Source organism: Kalmanozyma brasiliensis (genome assembly GCF_000497045.1).
Source record: "Kalmanozyma brasiliensis GHG001 unplaced genomic scaffold PSEUBRA_SCAF3, whole genome shotgun sequence".
Lineage (NCBI taxonomy): Eukaryota > Fungi > Basidiomycota > Ustilaginomycetes > Ustilaginales > Kalmanozyma > Kalmanozyma brasiliensis.
Genome location: NW_015961970.1, coordinates 705749 through 722577, shown reverse-complemented (window position 1 = coordinate 722577; position 16829 = coordinate 705749). Strand labels below are relative to the sequence as shown.

The following is a 16829-nucleotide window of genomic DNA, read 5'->3' as shown; positions in this document are numbered from 1 at the left end:
ATCCGTGTCGTTCCACATCCGCTGTCCAATCAATCGTCCCGCTCCACCCGATCTCCCGTCAAAAACACCCGACTCAACGGCCGTCTCGCCCCACCCTGCTTGACCCTCAAACTCTTCCTCCCGCTCAGCGTGCCGTTAGGATTACCTGACAGCGTACCATAGATACTATCCCTGCCCGTACCGTTCCTCAGCGTCGCAGGTGAGAATCGACTTCTGCCAATGGTGCCAGCTTCGAGCGTCTGCATCTGGTCCCCCTCCTCCTCGGCGGTTGTGTCAATCTCGAGCGGGGGAGGGCGGGCAAAGATGCGGGAGGACGGCTTGGTGGGTGAGGGAGAGGCGTCGCGGTTGGCAAAGACGTTGGCGAGCTTGCGACCCGCCGCGCCGGCGCGCAGCTCTTTGATCGCTTCGTCCAGCTGACCTCTGCCGCGGTAGGAGCGGCGGGCTGCGTCGGCCGGGACGGAGATCGCGGGTGATTGATCCGCCCGAAGCGTTCCGCCACTGCCACTGTCTGAAGACTGGAAGCGCGATGCGGTAGGCGTGACGTCGCTGATGGGCGAATCGAGCGTCTCTGCAGCCGAAGTCGACTGTGTACCCGCCCCGCCGGCGGCGGCGGCGACACCAGCCAGCGGCCCTCGCACTTCGGGACCAAACTGCGCAACACGCGTCCCAAATCTGCCCTTGCCCATCAAGCCCTTCTGCTTCTTCTGCGCCTCCAACTCCGCCTTTCGATCCGCCTGCAGCGTGTCTTCCTCTGCCCGCATCAGCGCCTGTCCAAAGCTGCTCACCAGCCCGAAAAAGTCTTCGGGCTTGGTCTGGCTCGGATCCTCGCCAAAGTAGGTCAGCAGCTTGCTGAGATTGGCCGAGACTGTCCTTTCTACCAGCTGGAGCGCTTTGAGTTGCGGGCTCGTCTGGCGAAGGAACTCGTCTGTGACGTCGACGAAGCGGTCGCTCTGCGAAGAGATGCCGACGTTCTGTAGTACTGTCATCTCTCGTTTGATCGTCACGTGGCCAGTAATGAGGGCCGCGATGGAAGCCATGACCGACGTGGTCGAGAGTCGTGCGGCAGCTTCGACGTGCGAGCAGTCGTCCAAGAAGCCGACCAGCGTCTTGTCGGTCTTGTTGAGCACGCGGACCAGGTAGTGCAGCAGGGTGGGCGTCGCCGGTGTCGGCTGAGATGGCTTCGTGTCCCTCAACTTGAGCAGATCGCTCAGTTGGAAACCCGCCGCCTCGCCTCGGAACGTCGAAGAGTTGAGCACGTTGCCGATCGTCAGCACCGTGTGAAGCACCGATTTGAACTTGGCGCTTCCGTTGATCTCGTCAACAGCGTGCTTGAGGATGCGCAGGTCCGGCTTGATCTCCTCCAGATCCAACTCGAACGTCCGCATGTATACCATGCAAGCTAGGCGCTCCGATAGTCGTGGAATGCCGAGCATCTCCTTGAAGAACTGATCCGCCTTGCTGAGCGTGCCGATGTCGCCATCGTAGTCGCGCACAAGCCCGAGCTCATCCGTCGTAGGAAGGCACTTGTTGATGCTCTTGAGGTGGTCGATGCTGAGCTTGGACTCGTCGCATTGCAAGATCGCGGCTCGCATCTCGGCGAATGGCATCCTGATCCTGGTCAGGACGATCGAGACGTTTTGCGCCCGCGTGAGATTGAGCAATGTGGTCGGCTTTGCCTTTTGGCCCGCTTGTTTGGCATCGGGCACCGCAGCGACTGGCTTGCTTCCGATGGCAAAGAGCTCGTCCAGACGATCGATCTCGCCTGTCACGTCGACAGATGTTTTAGGAAGATCGCTCCAGACGGTGCTCGATAGCGAATGAGCTGGTAATTTGTTCCAGAACAGGGCTTTGCGCTTCTTCTTCGGGAGAGGAGGCAAAGTAGGAGGTTTGGGTGTGTTGAGTGCGCTAGGCGGAGGTGGCGGAATCGGACGGGCGTTGGAAGGCGGGGGAGGAGGCGGTGGCGGCATACCAGCTGCAACACCAGGGGGAGGCGGCGGTGGTGGTGGCGGCGGCCCAGCTACGAACGCGCCCGCAGTCGCACCTGCCTGCACGGGCGGCGGTGGCGATGGCGGCGGTGGAGGAGGAGGAGCTCCTGAACTTGTCGCCGCTGTGGTGGAAGGCATGCCAGGTCCCGGAGGCGGCGGCGGAGGAGGAGGCGGTGGAGGAGGTCCGTCCAGACTGACGCTTCCTGAGGCACCTGCAGCGAGCCCGGCAGCAGCCGGCGGCGCAGGCGGCGGCGGAGGTGGAGGAGGAGGAGGAGGAGCATCGCCGGCAGACACGCTCTGGCTTTCGGCGACCATCTGCAAACGCGGCGACGGCGTGGTCCCGAGGGCAGCAGATCCTGTATGGGGAGGCGCAGGTGCGCCGGGCGGCCTTGATGCTTGACGATGATTCGGTGCAGCACCGGCAGAGCTCGTTCCAGAGCCAGCAGGTTGGATCTGAAGCTGAAGCAGCAATGCTTGCAACTTGGCCATTTCGTCTCCGAGCTTGGTGATGTGGTTGTCCTTCTCACCGAGCTGGATCTGCAGTGCCTCCATCTCTTTCGTCGACTTGGCGGCTTCCATCGACTGAAGCGCCTTCTCCTGAAGCTTGGCCACGTCCGCACGGAGCTCCGAGATCTCGACATCCTTCTTGCTCAGCGCCTCGATCGTGCGACGTGCCATCATGTCGGCTTCCATCTCCGAGTTGCCGGCCGATGTGGCGCTCTTGGACGCTTCTTCTCCGTGGTCCTTCGCCTCTGCTTCTTCTTGAGCTTGCGCCATGCCGCTCTGGAAACGTCCGTAGACTGTCTCGAGAGCACGCTTGAGATACTTGATCTCGCGCTCCTTCGCTTCGGCGTTGGCTTCTGCACCGGCGAGTTGCTCCTTGTGACGCGCAATCTCGTCCATCAGGTTGGTCCATTGACGGTTCCGTTCCAGACGCTCCTTCTTGGCTCGATCATCTCCATCGGTGCGCTCCTCGGGTCGTGCAGCGGAGGAAAGACGGTCGAGCTCGGCTTGCAGCTCGATGACCTGCTTCTCCTTCGCAACTAACCGATGAATGACACCGGCGAAGCTCTCTTTATCGCCGCGCTTGGGCTGCGACGATGGCAAACCCGAGGAGGCTGCGTCATCTTCGGCCGAATCCTTGCGCAGTGCGGCAGCCCCCGGTAAGCTTCGGAGCGTGATGACCTCGGCAGTCTGCTCGTTGAGCCTGGTGCTCAGCTTGGCTTTATCGTCGCTGAGCTCCTCGACCTTGGCACGCAGACCCTCGAGCTCCTCGATGAAGCTGCTCGGAACGGTGCTCGTGTCGCTGATTCTGTTGGCGTTGGCCTTGATCATGGCCTGTTTCCCGACCAGGTGCTGGATGTTGGCAAGGTAAGAGCGCATGAAACTCCTCCAGCCTTCGTCAAAGTCGGCGACGTCAGCTGATTGTTCGACATACTTGTCCACCACGAACAGAAGATCCGTCTTGAACTGATGGTCAATGTCGCGATCGAGGATGCTCGAGGTGTGACGCAAGATGGAGATCATGATAGGATAGAGGTCCTCGTGCGCGTCCTGAGACCTGCGAAGGATTTCGCCGGCCTCGCCGAGGTCGGACATGACATCGGTATCACGCTCGCGGTCGCGATCGGACAGGTGCAGAGCGCGGTCGTGCAGCTCGTCTTGATCCTCTTGCTTTTCTTCGACGTACACTTGAATCTGCGTCGCCAAGCTCTCTGGTGGATCGACGTAGCGGAGCGATACGAGCACTTCGTTGAGGCCTCGACGGGCGAACTCGTCACGCAGCGAGACCCTTTCCTCGAGGTCCTCTGGGCTGTTGGTGATGGCGTTCACAAGGACCATGGCGGCAGCTCTGTATTCCCACTCGATGGCTTCATCCGCATTTGCGTCTTTGAGACCTGCGTTCCATGCATCGTTGAGTGCATCCTCCGACGAGTCCGGCTTGAGATCGTCGACCAAGAACGCAAACCGAAAGCGCTCGCCCGTGGCAATCTTGAGCTCCGAGAGAGCGCCGCAGACCATGCGATGGCCGTCGTCGAGCGAAAGCACGCACAAGGCGGCGAGCACATCGGCGACCTGAAGACGCAGCTTGTACGAGGGAGAGCGGAGGGCAAAGGCAATGTAGTTGACCAGATTGGACTGCTCCAACACCTTTTCGAAGCCGAGCTCGATGTTCATGAGCGTTCGGAGACACTTGACCGCCTCGAGCAGGATGGCATCCGACATGTCCTTGCGCTCGACTTGCTTGGTGCGATGGACAATGAGGCTGCTGACAATGCCCTCTGTCTCGTGCTGCATGATGCGTTCCAGAGCCCCAAGTCCGTCGCAGTGGAGGAAGCTGTCGATCCAAGAGAGTTTGGCGCTGCTGAGCGTGACACGCAGCGAGAGCAGGTGTTTGAAGAGGTCCTTTCGGCTCAGCTTGCCATCCTTCAATCTGGTGACGTGACCCATCGCCGCGTTGCACTCGTCGCCGCCTCCTGGATCCTGACTTGCGTTGACGCCTGCGATCGTGCTTCCACCTCCCCACCAGTTGCTGAACAGACTTGCGGTGACGCCGGCGCTGCTGCCGGTGTGGTGTGCTCGAAGCGTGTTGGTGTGATCGCCGTTGCTGTGTGGCCTCGAGTCGACGGATCCGAACGAGCCGGTCTCGGAGATCATCGTCGTCGGGCGAGTGCTAGTGCTACCCTGACTGGAAGCATCGCCAGAAAGGCTCACGCGGGGACTGGCATCGCCCTCGTCTTCCTTTGCGGAGCCTGCGCCAGAGCTATTGGCGTCCCCTGTGGCCCAGTTGGTGATGCTGGAAATGCTGAAGCGGTTGGACCACCCAGAAGGAAGACCAACGCTTCGCCCTACTGTGTCCGAGCTATTGCTGAGGGTAGGCGACGCCGGTTTGTCGCTCAGTTGCGGAGACATGGCGTTGCGCGATTTGGAAGGCGTCGACGTCCTGGCTGCTTCATTTTGGCTGATGAGGAAGCGCTTGCGATCGTCGGGAAGGGCTAGCATGGCTGTACGGCTTGTCCCTTTGATGCCAAGATCGTTCATTAGCTTGTCGAATCTGGCTGCCAGCTCCTCGGGGCTGTGGAGGTCTTCGGAGGCTGGTGAGGGAAGATAAACAATCGAAGACGAGCGTGACACGTTGCTGGTGTCGCTGTCGAGCTCGAGCGGCCCGCTAACGCTGAATGTCTTGCCGCTCCTGCCAACGGTGCCGTGAACCCGACCGATGTTCGAGGCTGTGGGCGTTTCGGGTTCGTCCATGGCATTGTGACGCAAGCTCGACGATGAGGGAGAGGTTGGCTCGCCACCGCCTCCCATCCAGCCCTCGAACATCCTGCTCAGTCGAGCCGTCGCTAGTGGACCGTGATGGCGTCGACCTTTTCCAACATGTTCTGGAGCTTCAGAAGAGCCTTCTACCTCTGCAGATCCTCGTGCTTGTCTTTGCGACTCGTCTGCTGGCAACGAATTGTTGTGTCGAGCAGGCGTCGTTGGTTTGCTTCCTCGGAGCGTACCACCCGCATCATCCTCATCTTCTTCGGCATTCAAGCGTGCGGAGGTGAGCTCCACGGAGAGAGCGTCAAGATCCGCATCGCCCGTCGAGCGCGAGGCATTCTTGGCGGCGGGCGAGAAGGCGGCAGGAAGAAGAGCAGCAGTGGCTTTGCTCACACTAGCCGAGCCCCATAGGCCAAGCACGCCTGTCTTGACGGCCGACTGTTTCGTGGGAGAAGGCGATCGAGCGGGCTGGCCAGGCGCTGCGGAGGGAGCTGGCGCCAAAGGGACGCCATTGGAGCCCTGACGACGAGCGTGCTTCGAGAAGCCTTGGGCGACCGTGCCAAGTTTGTTGAGCCAACTGGCGCTGATGGTGAACATGAGGCCGGGATCCGACGTATCCATGCTGCTGAGCAATTGCGGTAAAGAGGCGTTGTCCGGTAGCGGAGAAGGTGGTGGCATAGGTGCTGGTGCTGACGCTGGTGTCGCTGGCAGTGGACAGAGGGCGTATACGACACGAGCCGACTTGCTACCCTGAAGCACGACCCTACGAATGCCGAACTCTTCGCAGACAGCTTCGACGACTTCCGTCACGAGGGAGCCGACTCCGGCCGCTTCTGGACTCTTCGCGTCGGCAGGGAGGAAGAAGGTTCTCTGATCCCAGCCATCGTAGATTTCCGGAACGTGGCCGAAGCGAAGGCGAACTCTGAGACCTGCAGCACCGCAGACTAGTCGTAGGCGTGGCGTGTGTAGATGGGACGAGAGCAGAAAGTCGGAGAAGGCTGTCGGTGAAGACAGGTCGGCCACAGGAAGGGGAGCGCCGTCCTCGTCTGACGGCTTTGGACCCTCGGCAAGGCTGCGAAGGAAGCCAAAGACGCCCGTTTGCAATGGGACAATGCCGTCATTGATGGCTCGGAGCTCCTCCTCTTTCCATTCGTAGTTTGGCTCGGTTGCCTGCACCGCCTGGAGCGCCCAGAGCTGTCCGTGAGGATCGATGAGCCATTTCTCGGAGCTCTCAAAGTCGTTCGAAGTGGCTGATGCCCAGGGCTGGAAATGGGACCCGAATGCCGCTTTGAGTTGTTTGTTGTTGGTGAGATCTGTGAGGAGGGCGACGATGAGATCCTGTATCGATGTCGAAGCCGCCGAGGGGACGGAGGCCGACAAGATGGCGGCGTTGCCGGGCAAGAGGACCTGCAGCAGCTCTCGGCCTGCCATCGTGACGTGATATGTTATTTGCTGTTCTCTACAGCTGGGTATAAAAAGACTGAGAAGACAGAGAGGACGTCTATCGAGAACTTGCAGGAGGCACCATCGTAATTTGAGTAAGTCGTGTTGGTTGGCACGCGCGCTGGAAATGCTGGGCCGCCTGCGGTGCTCGGATCGCCAGACCGGGTGGAACAAGAGATAGTGGGGCTTGGCTTTAGACTCGATGTGTGTGTGCGTGAGAACGTGAGTATTGGTCCGAGAGAAGCTGTGGTCGGGATGGGATGATGGTGATGAAAAAGCATAGCGCTGGTCACCAGAAGCCCAGAGCAACACGCTGACAACTCCGCGCAGTGGAAAGATGCACGCTTTCAGCTTAACTTTGAATTTACTCACGATGCAACGCAGGCACACGATCTCTTCGGTTGAGCCCCGACAAGAAAGTCGGCAAGTCTGACTGATGTTGTCTTTCCTTCCATGCTACACCTGACTGTGACCGTAGCAAGAAGGTAGGCTCGTTGCGACGCAGATGTGACCATAAGGTTGTTGGTGACGCTCTGTTTGTCAACTGCAGCCAACCTTGGCCAAAAAGTGTTGTTCTCGGCAATTTGGCAATTCGAGCTCGGCCTCTGTCCAAAGCTAGCCAGTCTGGACCCTCCAAGCATCTGTGACTTTGTAACAAGCTTGTGCATCCTGGCCCTGACTTTCCTTTGAGCCAAACAGAGCACATCTCAAGACCTAACGACCGTCAAGAGCGAGATCTACAAGCAACGTATGGACTCTAGTCTTGGGTTGGTGTAGAAAGACCTCTGTGCCTCCACCTTGCAGCTGGCTCAGCTGTGCCCCCCGCTGTCTGTGTCAAAGGGTTCAAAGTGTTTTTCTCAGAAGCCCCTGTCTCGGTTGCCGCGCTCTCGTGGCTCCTTTACGCGTTGTAATTTTTATCGCACGACTGAAGCTCCGGTCTGAGTGGGCCCACATCACGTGCAGTGTCAAGAAGAAAGGTCAGCAGAGCAGCTTGACACTTTTTGCCCAACTTGCATTTGCGATTGCTTCCTTTCCGCTAGGTTCCGTCCTTGCACGCCCCATCCTCTTCAAATCAGCTTTGCATCGACGACAGCTACCGCAAGCTTAGTACCATGCCTCGAAAGATCCCATCGCAGGTCCCGCAGACCGTCTCGCGGTTGCTCGAAGCCGGCTTCCTCAAGCAGCCTCCCGCATGGCTCGAGGCGGTGAACAACCATCCCCCGGTCTCGGTGCCTGCTCGACACCCGGTCCAGCGTCCAAATGAGGACCTTCCAGCTCATTTGCGGGCTAAGCTCCGGACTCAGCCTATCCAGCCTGGTTCCTCCTCCAAAGCGACGACTTCGAACCAAAAGTACGGCCGTGATACCACCAACTCGAAAAAGAAGTCGAGGTCCTTGACACCCAAGCTTACCCCGAAACCGATCGTCTACGACGAGGACAAGATTCGACAGCAGTTCTTCCGCGATCACCCATGGGAGGCGTATCGACCCAAGACGCTCGTCGAGATGAGCGAGCAGGTGGGCAGCGAAACGAGAGTCCATGGCGACCCGAAACGACTCCGTTCGTATGGCCGCAATCCGAGCGTGGAAGACTTTGTCGCATGTACACTCGCAGCACACCGTGAAGGCGGTCTGTCCCTGTCGCAAGCCTACCACAACACGCTCTCGTCCTACCATGGCCTCAAAGCCGAGCGCGAGCATGCCACGCGCTACGCAATCCTCGAAGCAAAGTACTACGGCGCCGACTTGGGCAAGACCGAGACACAGCGAGGATTCGAGAAGGAGGAGAAGGCGCTCGAGTCGTGGGCGGCATGGGCAGCAGGAGGCATGGCGAGCGGCGATGCCGCCAACGCTGCAGATGTGCAGCAGACAAAGGCGGCCAGGGTCAAGCGCACCGACCAGACATTTACTTCGGGCGATGCATACCTCGAGGCGGCGAAAGCGTTCCGACAGGGCGAGGTCAGCGCGGATCGTCTTGGAAGCGGCGCACAGCTCGCATCAAGCCAGCCATCGCCATCGTCCCTTGGCGGCACCGGTGTGAGCCCCACGTCGGAAGCAGCAGATGACTTCCTTGGACTTGCCAAGTCGGCCATGCGACCGGCAGAAACCTCCACTTCCGATTCTCACAATCTGCCGCTGCAAGCAGCTGAACATCAGGCCTTGTGACAGAAGCACAGTATGAATGCAATTACTCCAATGCGCATGCCGCAGTCATGTTGATACCCGCACGGCGTCCTGCGTACATCGTTATGTACTTGCTCTGTGAACCGCCGATAATCCTCGCGAGTAGTGCTGTCGATCTCATCGCTGAGCCGTTGAGCCTGATGGTCTCTGTCACAGCGCAGTTGATGGACCGGTTTGAAGTCCTTTTGAAAAGTCGGCCTCGAGAAAAGACGCTGTCCAAAAGGGTCCCAAAAAGGGCGCAAAAAAAAGGCAAAAGAAAGAACTGCAGCACCTAGGATTCCCGCGTGGTCCCCCACCGCAGTACTGACTAGGCGATACCTTGCTTAACTTCGCAGATCGGACGGGATGCGGTGCTTTCAAGGTTCTATGGCCGCAGATGTTTGGCTTAAGTGTAAAGGCAATTATATCGCTGGAACAGGGCGTCACCAGTGAGATTTTAACGCCTTTGTCGACATCTTCCATCATATCTGTGTATCTCGTGACCAACCAGTACCCGATCCTCTTCCCCGCAGAGTATGGAGCCGCCTTCCAACCAAAACAGGGTGTCAATGCAGATCGGGTCGCGGCGTCCAAACGGTTGCTCGTCGTGACTGTCTGCTGATGCCACGTACTGGTGCACCGTCAGACGCGGCAGCAGCCACAGCTTTGTCGCGCCTCCAGCATCAGAACCAGCTGTGATCTTCCGCCATGGAAGCAGCAATGACGTCGTCAGCTACCGCTCGCGTCTGCGACTCGGAATCGCGAGCTTGTTTAGGCAGTGTCGACAGTCCAACCCGATCCCGTCGCAGATTTCCGAGCTGCAAAGCTGACTCTCAAGCTGCGGATCTCGATGCAGTTGGGTCGGCTAGCGGTGCCAAACGCACGGAAGACGGAGCTTGAACGAGCCATTTGGGCATGGTATCGAACAATGGGAGTAGTACGAGACTTGGCACAGCCGACGCGGGATCCCGTTGGGCTCGGCGTGACCGGGAAACTGTTCTCGCTCGCTCTCTCCTCTCCTGTCTCTTCTGACCCTCGGATGTCCCCTGTGTCGGTTTCAAATCTCAATTTTTCCTTTCGCAGTTTCGTACCGCGGATTTTCATGTTCGCCAAGCCCGTGAGCCCGGATCTGCGTCGCTTCTTCCATGGAAGGGAAGCCGTTCGCTTATCGCAACCAAAACACGCCTCCCGCCGTTTCGCTTCGCTTTGGTCCCGATGTTTACACTTGCTATCGCTGTCGAGGTGACCCTTTGTCACAGCTCGACCGAGCGCAGATCGCAATTGAAGATGACTTCTATCAGATGCTCGAGGCTTGGCAGGGTCCTCTTTCTGGTTTGCATGTGCAGCAGCTGGACTCGAACTCCTGCAGCATCTCCGAGCCAGGGGTGGAATCATCTGCAGTCAGGTAACGCGCCAGCAAAGAAAAACACAGGAAGCCGACACGCGTCGGTGTCACTATTCCGTCCCATGCAGGGCGTGCCAGCACAACACACTCTCAAATTTGGCCTGGCGGACCAGGAAATCTCAGCCGAGCAGCATGAGCAGCGTCAGACAACACACCACGGCTGCGGAACTGGCACATCGACGCCAGCATCATGCAAGTGCATGTGCGTGTCATGTTCTTCGAGAGGCTTGGCACGCAGGTGATGACAGTCATGGTGCTCCTTTGCAAGGCCTCGGCTTGTCATTGTCCTGCCTGCGGTAACTTATTGTGTCCGTCCGAGCATGTCTTGGCGTTTTCGAAGCATACACACTAGAAGCGCTCCTCAGGCCATCGTCTCAGCTGCTCCTCCCTCCTCCTCCTGATGATGATCTCCCTCGGCTGCTCCTCCGAATGGCTGTGTCAAAGTTTCGGTGTGTTTTGATCTTTTGATCCATGGCGTGGGAACCGTTCGGTGGTACCGAAGCCAGTAGGCGAGGTGCACTGGGTCGTGGCAGTCCGTGACTGATCGGCTCGTATCCGAAGGGATCTGCGAGCCTAGATTGTCTGAATTTGCTCGAGATGACACCCCGCCCGTGCCCATGTGCAGGTCGAGGTTGACCTTCACCGGCCCTTCCGTGACACTCCCACACCATTGACACAGCAGCCACCCCCTAATTCACTTGTGCATTCGAGATGAATTGGACCCCACCCGCCCACTTGCATCCTCTGGCTCTGTTGCTCGTTTCCTCTTCCAGTCGGTTGTGACAACGAGCAAACGAGGGTCAAAGGGGTCCCGGCGTCCTTGAATGAAGCAAGTGAATCGAAAGGTACATGCTCCTCCGATTGCTAGTACTTGTTGCTCCTCTCCCTGCCTCCCTCCTTCCTTCCCCTCTTCCTCCATCCATCACCCTCTTCGGCACTCCTCCGTCCGTCCCTTTCTCCTCGCTCGTGTTTGTTTGGCAACCCGCTTCTTGGCAGTCGAGTCTGTATCAGCTGCCACCCACAGTCTTTACTGCTCTCCCCTCCCCGTTTCCTCTTATAGACGACCCTTTGCAGCGCCTTGGTTTTGAGGTCGCGATTCTTCCCCCTCCCCTCTCCTCCCCACTACCGACTTGAATCGCCAGCGACAGTCAACCGTCATCATGCGTTTCACCGCCGTTGCCGTCGGGGCCATGGCTCTGGCTGCCCCTATGGTCTCTGCTGCCACCCGTCATCAGCGTGGCCTCGTCCACCCTTCAGAGCACCGTGCTGGTGACCTCTTCCAGAAACGAGGCGACGAGCAGCACCACAGCATCACCAAGCGTCAGCTCGCCAGCGTCTCCAAGAACGGCATGCCTTACCCTCCTGCCGGTTCCGACCCTCCTCCCGCCAGCTCGCTTCCCCAGGCTTGGATCGACCGCTACAACCAGAAAAAGGCCGCTGGTCTCATCCCCAACATCCCCCTTTCCGTCACTGATCCCGTCACCCGCGCCACGGCCTACCCGGCGGGCACCGACATGACCAACGTCTGCTCGTGGACCGTCCAGAAGTGCGACACGGGCGACATCTGGCTTGCTCCCGACAACTACGTTTCGATCACCTTTGACGACGGTCCCACTCCTCAGTCGCACCTCCTCATCGACTACCTCTCGGCACAGCGTCAGACGGCCACGCACTTCCTCATCGGCAGTGCCATCGTATGGAACCCCGACGCGATGGACCTTTACGTCAAGTCGGACCCACCCATGCACCTTGGTGTCCACACTTGGTCGCACACCCTTCAAACCAACAAGAACGACCTCCAGGTCCTTGGCGACCTCGGTTGGACCATGCAGATCATCTACGATCTGACTGGCTCCGTTCCCATGTACTGGCGTCCCCCTGAGGGCGATGTTGACGCTCGTGTGCGTGCCATCGCTACCGAGGTGCTCGGTCTGCAGACGGTCATGTGGAACAAGGATGCGGACGACTGGTGCTTGCGCCAGGGCTCTGGCACTGCGCAGCTGCAGACGTGCACGACTGGTATCGGCGCGACCTCGCAGAGCGTCACTCGGGAGATGGTCAGCTGGGCGGACACGAACAACCGCACGGGCTTCATCTCGCTCGAGCACGAGACGACCGACCAGGCGATCGAGGCGTTCCAGACGTACCACCGCGCACTCAAGGCAAACAACTGGATCGTCGGCGCCGTCCCCGAGCTGCAAGGGCTGCCGTACTACCAGAACCAGTGGAACCTCACCACGCCCAAGCAGCGCGTGGATAGCATTCTGCCCACGCGACAGGCGATCAATGTGGTGCACTCGGACGCCCGACGTGGCAGCCGCAACGCACCGGACACGAGCGCCTTCGCTGATCTTGCGGGCAGCGGACAGGGTGCTAGGGCTTCGCAGGCCGCTTCGGCGGCGAGGGCCAGCGGAAGCTCGTCTGGCTCGGCCGCCGCCGCCACCGGCGCTGGTTCCAGCAGCTCGGGCTCCGGCAGCTCTGGCAGCGGCAGCTCGGGCGGCTCGTCCACCGGCACCGTCGGCGCCACCAACAAGGGCTCGTCGTCGACCTCGGGCGCATCGAGCCTCGTCGCTGGCGCATCCACCGTCGGCCTGGGCGCCATCGCCGCTGCCCTCGCCCTCGTGCTTTGATCTCCTCATCCTCCGCATCTGCATCACCATACCATACTCGCATCCTCGTTCTCTCGAAATCGCTCCTTCTTTTAGTTTCGCTCGTTCTTAGAAGTCGCTTCAATCCACAGTCGATGTCTCCTCTCCACCGCCTTGAAGGAGGATGGATGTGAGGAGCAGACTAGTTTCACGTCCGATACATCCGCTTGTCTGTGTGTCTGTCTGTCTGTCTGTGTGTCTGTCTGTCTGTCTGTCTGTCTGTCTGTCTGTCTGTCTGTCTGTCTGTCTGTCTGTGAGAGATTGGAAATTCGCTGCGTTGACGACGCAGGTCGGCACCGGACGTAACCTGTGAGCGAGGCAGGCGTGTCAAGCCGTGCGGTCTGAATCGGCGATGTGCTCTCTTCTTCAACCACCGATCAGCCTTGGATCAGGCGAGACGGCTCTTGACCGCTGAAGACCGTACTTCCGCGGGATCAGCAGCGCAGCGGACGGCGAACGAGCTGCTGTTGACGAGCACGGGTAAAGCTGCGGGAAAAGGAATGCAAGGGTCTTGTGACGTTCGCCGACGACTTTTGCTTGCCGTCCGCACGCCTCCTCCGTACCAAGCGCCCTGCCCTTGAGCATTATCTCACCCTGGCTGGAGCTCAAGCGTCGGTCGACGCTGCACACCATGAAGTCATGACTCAGCGCTTTCAGCACACACATAGATGATGGAACGAAAGAAACAAGAGGCAGGAGGTGCGCAATGGTTGGCATGAAATGACCTCCGGCCACTCGGCATTCCACCTGACCGCTTTGACAGACACAAAACACAAATTTAAGCGAGAAGGTCACTTCGTTCGCCGTCCCTTCCGTGATTGAGCAAGATCCTGAACCATTCATTCCTCCGACGCTCTACAGCCTGTCACGACAAAAGGAGGCTAGGAATCATGCGCATGTGACTGAGAGGGGCGACAAAGAAGGATCGATGCGGGGGTTGATGGTGTGAGAAGCTTAATCGCGCACGCTCCAGAGGCGGGCTTTCTTTTCGCCTCCTTCCGTCGGCCTTCCGGTCTTTCGCATCACATGGTCGTGTCGCCTGTCCCCCTTGGCGCCTTTTGTGGGGTAGCCTCGAAGCCCGAGAACAGACACTCGGGTTTGGCGCGCTGCAACGACCATCCAGGGTCGCCTCCGGCATCTGGTTTGACTCGGAGCAGATGCTTCCATGCACCGAAGGGGCCCTGAAAGATGCATTTGCCGACAGGTTGGTGTGGTGATGGATATATACCCCCACCTCTCTGAGCGGCATTCTTCCTGAGCCCAGTCCTGAAGCGATCACCTGCACACCATCAAACCCCTGTGACCCAAGTGCCACCACAACAATGACTCGAACGTTCATCCGATGGGACGACCCCAACGTAGAAAAGGGCGCAGGTCCAGAAGAGGACCAGCTGATCCACGAGGTCGAGAAGCAGATCAACACGGCCCAAACCGCCGTTTGGGAGTGTCACCGTCACGCCTTCTCCGGCACACATGTCAAGACGCAAGGCATTGTCAAAGGCACCATGTCGGTCCTCGAGGGTCTTGACTCGCACCTCTACCAAGGGCTGTTCAAGCAACCCGGGTCCACATTCCCCGTTGCCATGCGCTACTCGACGGAGACCACAGATCTGATCGACGACCGCATCCCGCAACCCCGCGGTGTAGGTCTCAAGGTGTTCGGCGCAAAAGGTCCCAAGCTGCGCAAGGACATGAAGGATCCAGAGACGCAGGACTTTGAGTTCAACTCGTGCGCCTTCCTCGAGCTGGGCAACGCACGAACGTGTCGCGATATCATCGCTCTGCGTCTTCTCCACGGAGCCGACGGCAAGGGCCTCGATGCCGACCTCCGCAAGCGCGACGACTTCAAGATCCAGAACGCTCGAAACGTCGCTCCAAACGTCCACCTTGCCGCCCAGAGGCAGTACAGCCAGGCGGCGATTCGGTACGGGGACCACGTGGTCAAGTACCGCATCCTCCCCACCTCCGATGCGCAGAAGGCGCTCGCGGACAAGACGGTCGGCGAGAACGATAAGGGCACCACCGTCCACCGCGATTGGCTGCAGGAGTACTTCAAGAGCAACGACGCAACGTACGACTTCCAGGTGCAGTTCCTCGAGAACCTCGACGAGCAACCGGTCGAAGACGTGCGTGTGGAGTGGGACCAGCAGAAGTACCCCTATGTAACCGTGGCTAGAATCACATTGCCAGCGCAGGAGTCGTTCCCGCCGAAGAGGGTGAGCTTCTGGGAGGATCACAATCGGCTCGATGTGTGGCATGGGTTGGTCGAGCACAAGCCGCTGGGTTCTATCAATCGCCTCAGGAAAGGCGTCTACAAGGCCTCGGCTAGCTTCCGACGTAGGATGAACGCTCGCGAGGAGATCACCGTCGATGACATCTCGCAAATCCCTGACTAGGCTCGTCTTCCTTTCAAATCGTGTCGCTCTGTATCAGCGTATGATGATCGTGCTTCGTTATGCAAATATGGTTTCAATTATTGCTGATGCTGGTTGCCGAGTCGATGTTGGTGATGACGAGCTGAAGGCTACATTACGAAGTGCGTTCAGAAGTCGATGGTCGGTCGAGCCTTGTACTTGCGCGTTGCTCTTGATGGTAGTGTGTGCATCATGTGATTGCCGTGAAGCTCGAAGCGGAGATGGCCTGGGTCTGACGCTGAATCGATAGAGGCGAGAGGCACCTTGACTGCAAAGACGGCATTGTGTTTGGGTATAGTGCGAGTTGCATGGCGTGACGTCCTGTGTGCGGATTTCTCTGTCCCTGATGGAGGGACAGCGATGATGATGGTGTGCTCGGTCTCCTTGACGACGAGGCCATGCTGAGAGACGAGAGACGGGTTGGCAGCACGGACCACCTCGATTTCTGCTCCGCACAGGTCGGCCTTGATGAGCGAGGCTTGAACAGCGCTCACGGTGCCAGATGACATGGTGGTGAGATTCTTCGGATCGAACTGCGGATTTGCTACGAGCTGACCCTTGCCGTTCATGGCGACAATGTTGAGCAACTGCTGGATGTAGGAGCGCCACATGTCGTGCAGAGGCTGGACAAGCTCATAGCTGATGTTGGCATCGACTTGTTCCAGACCCATGCGTTTGCGTTGAGCGCGGCTGAGAGGTTTGCGTGCGGATCGACTGAGCCTTTTCGCTTCGTTTGACGGAGGTTGTGGTGCGGATTGCACGCGTCTGAGCTGCTTGTTGGCGTCTGCCAAAAGACGCTGCTTGCCTTTGACCAGCTCTTTGGCGTCGGGATCCGACACATCCTCTTTTGGGTGCGTATATGTAGGCGAAGACACATCCTCTTGCGCATCTCGGTGCTTTGCCGATCGACCGGCCGCGATGCGAAGCCGCTTGAGCTGGGACAGTTCGCTCTTGACTCTCCTCTTGCGTTTGATCAGCTTGCGCTCGGCGCGCATCCGAGCGTCGGCATCGTTGCCGCCTGTCTTGGGACGAGCGCGGTCAAGATTGGTGATTTGAATGCGACGATCTTGGAGTCGCTCTCGATAGTATTGCGAAACTTGCGAGTTGGAGACCTTTTCGGTATCCAGCGCCGCTCGCAACAACTGATGTGCTACGCTCGTGGAGCTGGATCCGCTTGCCCCTGCGTAGTCATCGTTCATCTTGACGAGACTCGCATCGGAGTCGACCCGATCGCTTCGTATGCTGCGAGCCGAATGGTCCGATTGATGCTGTAAGCGCGACAGGCACAATGGTGGTGGTCTTGAGACGTCAAGGTCTGAGCTCTTTGACCATATTTCGTGGACAGGAAGGATGATCATGAACTTGTGGACCCTGTCTGCATCGAAATTTGCTCAGTGCCGATCCGAGATCCGATTCGACCCAGATGGCTGCCTCGAATCGAGGTTCTGTCACATAAAATCGAAGACGCTTCAGTCTCGCATGCCTCCCGAAGCTGCATGAGATTG

At 58.8% G+C, this 16829-nt stretch overlaps 5 protein-coding genes across 5 annotated transcripts; 3 read left to right on the top strand and 2 right to left on the bottom strand.

The window, feature by feature from the left end:
- Positions 1-29: 29 nt before the first annotated feature.
- PSEUBRA_004147 (Formin, FH2 domain protein) lies at positions 30-6683 on the bottom strand (the record flags this gene model as incomplete). Its single annotated transcript, XM_059465231.1, has 1 exon — positions 30-6683. The coding sequence occupies one exon, from the start codon at positions 6681-6683 to the stop codon at positions 30-32; it is 6654 nt and encodes a 2217-aa protein (XP_059321493.1).
- A 1124-nt stretch (positions 6684-7807) lies between these two features.
- Positions 7808-8860, top strand: PSEUBRA_004146 (Mitochondrial ribosomal protein S25; the record flags this gene model as incomplete). The annotated part of the gene is made up of 1 exon (XM_016437719.1): positions 7808-8860. The coding sequence occupies one exon, from the start codon at positions 7808-7810 to the stop codon at positions 8858-8860; it is 1053 nt and encodes a 350-aa protein (XP_016291249.1).
- Positions 8861-11422: 2562 nt separating this feature from the next.
- On the top strand, positions 11423-12892 carry PSEUBRA_004145 (Polysaccharide deacetylase; the record flags this gene model as incomplete). Its single annotated transcript, XM_016437715.1, has 1 exon — positions 11423-12892. The coding sequence occupies one exon, from the start codon at positions 11423-11425 to the stop codon at positions 12890-12892; it is 1470 nt and encodes a 489-aa protein (XP_016291248.1).
- A 1340-nt stretch (positions 12893-14232) lies between these two features.
- Positions 14233-15306, top strand: PSEUBRA_004144 (Catalase core domain protein; the record flags this gene model as incomplete). Its single annotated transcript, XM_016437721.1, has 1 exon — positions 14233-15306. The coding sequence occupies one exon, from the start codon at positions 14233-14235 to the stop codon at positions 15304-15306; it is 1074 nt and encodes a 357-aa protein (XP_016291247.1).
- Positions 15307-15452: 146 nt separating this feature from the next.
- PSEUBRA_004143 (Ribonuclease P/MRP, subunit p29) lies at positions 15453-16523 on the bottom strand (the record flags this gene model as incomplete). The annotated part of the gene is made up of 1 exon (XM_016437702.1): positions 15453-16523. The coding sequence occupies one exon, from the start codon at positions 16521-16523 to the stop codon at positions 15453-15455; it is 1071 nt and encodes a 356-aa protein (XP_016291246.1).
- Positions 16524-16829: the final 306 nt, after the last annotated feature.